The 7,500-nt window shown below is 42.8% G+C and overlaps 1 protein-coding gene across 19 annotated transcripts in view; it reads left to right on the forward strand.

The window, feature by feature from the left end:
• LOC122258287 (uncharacterized) overlaps nucleotides 1-7,500 on the forward strand; it is a 209,833-nt gene that overhangs the window by 171,453 nt on the left and 30,880 nt on the right. For all 19 annotated transcript variants that reach the window (XR_015190773.1, XR_015190774.1, XR_015190775.1 and 16 more), the window contains one exon: nucleotides 4,259-4,620. Coding sequence is in view for 16 of the 19 variants with exons in the window: in XM_086534627.1 (XP_086390753.1) it covers nucleotides 4,259-4,620 (362 nt within the window). In the remaining 3 variants the exon portion in view is untranslated. The remainder of the gene's footprint in view (nucleotides 1-4,258; nucleotides 4,621-7,500) is intronic.

Here is a 7,500-nt window from a genome sequence, read left to right on the forward strand (position 1 = left end):
AAAGATAAAGATGAGGAGGTTAAAAGGAGAAAGACAATTATTTACACAAATCAATTCTGACACATTTATTTCCACCGCAGTGCTTCGGCCTATGGGGGCGAGATTTCGACAGGTGACTTCGGTCCGTCTCGAACGGCTACATAAAACATTAGCTCTTGGCAACCTTACTGTAATAGGCCTATATGATATGACCTGAGCTCGGCTGTCTAAACACTAGCCTAGACTTAAAGGCTTTTTAAAGACTTAACTAGGCACTTGGACTACCCGTTAGTTATATTGAGACTACCGGAAGAGTCTCGAAGACTGAAATAGATACAAGGACCAGCTAAAGACTATCTGAAGGCTAGATACGAGGACTATCAGGTGATACGACTGGGAGCAGGGACTATCCAATTACTATCTATAGAGGCTTAAATAGATTCAGGGACTACCCAATTACTATCTAGAGACCGAAATTGATACAGGGACTACTTAAAGGCTATCTAAAGAAACTAGTGACTATCTCGAGAATGTGATAGCTATAAGGACCAGCCGAAGACTATCTGAAGGCTAATAGAGATACAAAGACTACTTAAAGACTATTTGAAGACCTAGACTAGATACAGGGATGGTCGAAAGACAAGCTAGAATAGGCAAAAAAGACGATTTGAAGAATAGTCCAAAGATGGTCTCATGACCATTTACACGGGCTACCCAGGGACTAATCTAGATACGAAGACTATCTGATCTAGATTAGATAGATAGTGCTTTTTGTCTATTTAAGGTATCAATAGATTAGTTTTGTTGAAGGAGGGAGATGCAGAATAACAGTTTCTAGGAATGAAATCAAACATTTTGACTATTATACCAGTTATTTAAATTATTTTGTATGTTATATACCATAGGCTGTGTGTGTGTGTATGTATGTATGTATGTATGTATGTATGTATGTATGTATGTATGTATAAGAGAGAGAGAGAGAGAGAGAGAGAGAGAGAGAGAGAGAGAGAGAGAGAGAGAGAGAGAGAGAGAGAGAGAGAATGAGACAAACAGAGAAACAGAGAGTGAGACAAAGAGAGAGTGAGACAGAGAGACAAAGAGACAAAGTGAGTGAGAGAGAGAGAAAGAGACAGGCAAAGACCGAGACATTTGAGTATTCGCAACGCTTAATCCTTTTAAACACATCAAAATATATTTTACCCCGGCATCTTTTAACAACTATATGTAATGTAATAATTTAGTTAAGCAATAAACTTACAGCATTAGATAAGGAAAATTATGAGATCATAAGCTAAGGCCATTAACCTCAAGTATTCCGACTTCTTTTTACTTTTATTTCATTGATTTTATCATTACTATTTCATAAATGAGGGGGGGGATATATGTTACTGAATTTTTTAGGTGATGCCAAAGTTGCAATTCTCTAGTTGAATTGTTTACTCCTCTGTCTGCTCCTCTTCTCTCTTGCCCCCTCTCCTCCTCCTCCTCCTCCTCCTCCTTCTCCTCGTGCCTCCTTCTCTTCCTCCCTCCTCCTCCTCCTCCTCCTCCTCCTCCTCTCCTCCTCCTCCTCCTCCTCTCCTCCTCCTCCTCCTCCTTCCTCTCCTCCTCCTCCTCCTCCTCCTCCTCCTCCTCCTCCTCCTCCTCCTTCCTCTCCTCCTCCTCCTCCTCCTCCTCCTCCTCCTTCCTCCCCTCTCCTCCCCTCCTTCCCTCTCCTCCTCCTCCTTCCCTTCCTCCTCCTCCTCCCCCTCCTCCTCCTCCTCCCCTCTCCTCCTCCTCCTCCCCCTCCCCTCTCCCCCTCCCCCCTTCCCCCTCTCCCTATATATATATATATATATATATATATATATATATATATATATATATATATATATATGTATTAAAGTATTTGTATTTATTTTATTTAGAATTTCTCGTGAATTTATTTAATGAACATTATGTGTCTTGATCCATAATTAAGATGCATAATTATTAGAATCTTTTCGCTCATTTGCTTAATTATAGTGGGTGGGGGAGGGGGGGTAAGAGCTGTCTGTGCTTGCGAAGGCAAAACTCTGAAGCAACTTGATAGATATATATTCGCTCTCGGCTGTGCGTGGAGGCAGCTGGGCGCCGCTTTTATTTTAGGACATGTTGGCAAAAGTTGTAGTCGCTGCGTAATTTTTTTTTAGGACGTACGTTCACAGTCACGCTTACACGCACACGCAAGCACTCACTCACTCTCTTGATTACTGACTCATTCAGTCATTTACTTAATTACTAGTTCACTTTCTTACTCACTCATTCTCACTCACTCTTTTTACTCATTCTCACTCACTTTCGCTCATCTGACTCACTCTTTTACTTATTCTCACTCACTCTTTCACTTATTCTCACTCACTCTTTTACTCATTCTCACTCACACAGTCACTCATTCTCACTCACTCTTTCACTCATTCTCACTCACTCTTTTACTTATTCTCACTCACTCTTACTCATTCTCACTCACTCTTTCATTAATTCTCGCTCACTCTTTCACTCATTCTCACTCACTCTTTTACTCATTCTCACTCACTCTTTTACTCATTCTCACTCACTCTTTCACTTATTCTCACTCACTCTTTCACTCATTCTCACTCACTCTTTCACTCATTCTCACTCACTCTTTCACTTATTCTCACTCACTCTTTCACTTATTCTCACTCACTCTTTCACTTATTCTCACTCACTCTTTTACTCATTCTCACTCACACAGTCACTCATTCTCACTCACTCTTTTATTTATTCTCACTCACTCACACAGTCACTCATTCTCACTCACTCTTTTACTTATTCTCACTCACTCACACAGTCACTCATTCTCACTCACTCTTTTACTCATTCTCACTCACTCTTTCGCTCATCTGACTCACTCTTTCACTTATTCTCACTCACTCTTTCACTTATTCTCACTCACTCTTTCACTTATTCTCACTCACTCTTTCACCTATTCTCACTCACTCTTTCACTCATTCTCACTCACTCTTTCACTCATTCTCACTCACTCTTTCACTCATTCTCACTCACTCTTTCACTCATTCTCACTCACACTTTCATTAATTCTCACTCACTCTTTCACTCATCCTGACTCACTCTTTCACTCATCCTGACTCACTCTTTCACTCATTCTTACTCACTCTTTCATTCAATTACTCACTCAGTCACTTAATTACTAGCTCGCATGCTCACTCCCTCCCCTCCCCCTCCCCCTCTCCCTCTCTCTCTCTCTTCTCTTCTCTTCTCTTCTCTTCTCTTCTCTTCTCTTCTCTTCTCTTCTCTTCTCTTCTCTTCTCTTCTCTTCTCTTCTCTTCTCTTCTCTTCTCTTCTCTTCTCTTCTCTTCTCTCTCTCTCTCTCTCTTCTCTCCTCTCTCTCTCTCACTAACTTACTCACTCATACATTCACTCTCACTCACTAACTCACTCTCTCTCTATCTCTATCTCTATTGCTCTCTCTCTCTCTCTCTCTCTCACCCACCCACCCACCTGCTCAAATCCACCCACTCAGTCATACATTCACTCATTCACTCACTCACTCACTCACTCTCACTCATGATTACATGTCATGATTACGATCTTTGTATATGTTGTTCCTATTAAGACTTTATTAATTGCCTTCCGATATCTAACTTTTATGATAATTTTAATTAAGTATGATTTTATCTAATCATTATAATACTAGTCTTTAATTAAAAGAAATATACGAGATTCGTAGTATATTTATGTAGAATATAAATATGTGTTTGGTCTAGCCCGCTTGTTTTAGGCAGGTAGGCGCTCAGTTGAGGCTCTTGCGAGAGAGTCTGTATCCCCTCAGTCTCTTCACCTCTTTGTGCCTTTCTTATTGGTCTTTTTTTTCTTTTTCTTTTTCTCCTTTTTTTCTGTTCTTGTTTATCAATTTCTTCTTCTCGGTCTCCTTCTTCTTTCTTTTTTCATTTTTCTTCTTTCTTATTCTTGTTGATGATGATGATCTTTTTTTCTTCGTCTTAGTAGTATTCTTTCCTTATCTACTGCTCCTTCCTCCTCCCATCTATTTCCCCCATCCTTCTCCTACCCTCTCCTTCCCCTACCCCTCCTCCTCCTCCTCCTCCTCCTCCTCCTCCTTCTCTTCCTCCCCCTCCCCCTCCTCCTCCTCCTCCTCCTCCTCCTCCTCCTCCTCCTCCTCCTCCTCCTCCTCCTCCTCCTCCTCCTCCTCCTCCTCCAACCCCCACCCCCTCCCCCACTCCTCCATATCACCCAAGATGACGCCGCTCCTTCCCTCCTGCAGGTGACGTGAAGGGGGGCAACGGCGCCACCGTGGAGACCTCCCTGACGTCGGCGACGGCGGCGAGCGGCAGCGTCGGCGATGGCAGCGGCGGCGGCGGCGAGAGCGGCGGCGGCGAGAGCGCGACCGAGGGCGGCGAGGACGGGCACGAGAGTAGCTACGGCGGCGGTGGCGGCAGCGGTAGCGAGGCCGAGGAGCGGCTCCTGCGCGGCGTGGTGCGGGCTGCGGGCGGCGGGAGCTCGGCGCCGGGCTCCTACAGCAGGTTCCTGACGCTGCACCGCCGACGCCGCCGCAAGCCACCGACCAGGCAGATGGAGAAGCCGCACCGCGCCCTGCTCGACGACCTGTACCACGGACCCACGCAGGTAGGACGCTCTTTGGTAGGATGTTGGTTTTGGTCTTTGCTGGAGAAGAGGGAGGGGGTTTTGGTCTTTGCTGGAGAAGAGGGAGGTGTTGGGGAGAAGGGAGGGGTTTTGGTCTTTGCTGGAGAAGAGGGAGGGTTTTTTGGCCTTTGCTGGAGAAGAGGGAGGGGTTTTTGGTCTTTGCTGGAGAAGAGGGAGGGGTTTTTGGTCTTTGCTGGAGAAGAGGGAGGGTTTTTTGGCCTTTGCTGGAGAAGAGGGAGGGGTTTTTGGTCTTTGCTGGAGAAGAGGGAGGGGTTTTTGGCCTTTGCTGGAGAAGAGGGAGGGGTTTTTGGTCTTTGCTGGAGAAGAGGGAGGGGTTTTTGGTCTTTGCTGGAGAAGAGGGAGGGGTTTTTGGTCTTTGCTGGAGAAGAGGGAGGGGTTTTTGGCCTTTGCTGGAGAAGAGGGAGGGGTTTTTGGTCTTTGCTGGAGAAGAGGGAGGGGTTTTTGGCCCTTGCTGGAGAAGAGGGAGGGGTTTTTGGTCTTTGCTAGAGAAGAGGAAGGGGTTTTGGTCTTTGCTTAGAGAAGGCGTGGTTTTTAGTCTTTGTTCAAAGGGAAGGTTTTTTTTAGTCTTTGCTTAGAGGTAATGAGTGTCATGTTAAGTGCAGAAAATATGGCGTTTGATGGTTGTATGGAAGGAAGTCTTGTTGAATATTTTCAATATGTTATTATCGTTGATATTAATGATACTGTTTTCCACTGTTGTTTTTTTTTTAATTAACTGGAGATTAATACTCAGCATAATGGATTAATCAGTTATGTATCTGTTCATTTGTATATCTATATATACACATGCATATTCAGTACACCTACCTACCTACCTACCTACCTACCTACCTACCTACCTACCTACCTACCTACCTACCTACCTACCTACCTACCTACTTGCCTGCAAGAAAGGCCAGTGCAAGGTATACATTAGTTTTCCTGTTGGAGTGGGTAGCTAGTGTACAATACAAGCATATAAATAAGGAGGGTTGGATCCTGTCGCCCAGTACTTTAGAATTCCTTTTACTTGGGCGACTGTTTTCAAACGATCGCTTAGTTATAAAGTTAAACAAGGCTTTACCAACAACCCACACTTATCTCTCTTTCACATTGAACACAATTATACATCAATTAAACCCACTCTGAACTCCACCTACTGTGCACTAATACATCACTAAAACACCACACAAAACTCCACATACTGTGCACTAATACATTACTATAATCCCACTCAAAACTCCACATACTGTGCACTAATACATTACTAAAATCCCACTCAAAACTCCACATACTGTGCACTAATACATCACTAAAACCCACTCAAAACTCCACATACTGTGCACTAATACATCACTAAAACCCACACAAAACTCCACATACTGTGCACTAATACATCACTAAAATCCCACTCAAAACTCCACATACTGTGCACTAATACATCACTAAAAACCCACTCTGAACTCCACATACTGTGCACTAATACATCACTAAAAACCCACTCAAACTCCACATACTGTGCACTAATACATCACTAAAATCCCACTCTGAACTCCACATACTGTGTACTAATACATCACTAAAATCCCACTCAAAACTCCACATACTGTGCACTAATAAATCACTAAAAACCCACTCTGAACTCCACATAATGTGTACTAATACATCACTAAAATCCCACTCAAAACTTCACATACTGTGCACTAATACATCACTAAAATCCCACTCAAAACTCCACATACTGTCCACTAATAAATCACTAAAAACCCACTCTGAACTCCACATAATGTGTACTAATACATCACTAAAATCCCACTCAAAACTTCACATACTGTGCACTAATACATCACTAAAATCCCACTCAAAACTCCACATACTGTGCACTAATACATCACTAAAATCCCACTCAAAACTCCACATACTGTGCACTAATACATCACTAAAAACCCACTCTGAACTCCACATACTGTGCACTAATACATCGCTAAAAACCCACTCAAACTCCACATACTGTGCACTAATACATCACTAAAATCCCACTCAAAACTCCACATACTGTGCACTAATACATCACTAAAATCCCACTCAAAACTCCACATACTGTGCACTAATACATCACTAAAAACCCACTCTGAACTCCACATACTGTGCACTAATACATCGCTAAAAACCCACTCAAACTCCACATACTGTGCACTAATACATCACTAAAATCCCACTCAAAACTTCACATACTGTGCACTAATACATCACTAAAATCCCACTCAAAACTCCACATACTGTGCACTAATACATCACTAAAATCCCACTCAAAACTCCACATACTGTGCACTAATACATCACTAAAAACCCACTCTGAACTCCACATACTGTGCACTAATACATCGCTAAAAACCCACTCAAACTCCACATACTGTGCACTAATACATCACTAAAATCCCACTCAAAACTCCACATACTGTGCACTAATACATCACTAAAATCCCACTCAAAACTCCACATACTGTGCACTAATACATCACTAAAAACCCACTCTGAACTCCACATACTGTGCACTAATACATCACTAAAAACCCACTCTGAACTCCACATACTGTGCACTAATACATCACTAAAAACCCACTCTGAACTCCACATACTGTGCACTAATACATCGCTAAAAACCCACTCAAACTCCACATACTGTGCACTAATACATCACTAAAATCCCACTCAAAACTCCACATACTGTGCACTAATACATCACTAAAAACCCACTCAAAACTCCACATACTGTGCACTAATACATCACTAAAATCCCACTCAAAACTCCACATACTGTGCACTAATACATCACGAAAACCCACTCAAAACTCCACATAC

The sequence above is a fragment of the Penaeus japonicus genome, unplaced genomic scaffold (genome assembly GCF_977035675.1).
Source record: "Penaeus japonicus unplaced genomic scaffold, GWHDUDI00000001_assembly GWHDUDI00000041, whole genome shotgun sequence".
In the NCBI taxonomy this organism is placed as follows: Eukaryota; Metazoa; Arthropoda; class Malacostraca; order Decapoda; family Penaeidae; genus Penaeus; species Penaeus japonicus.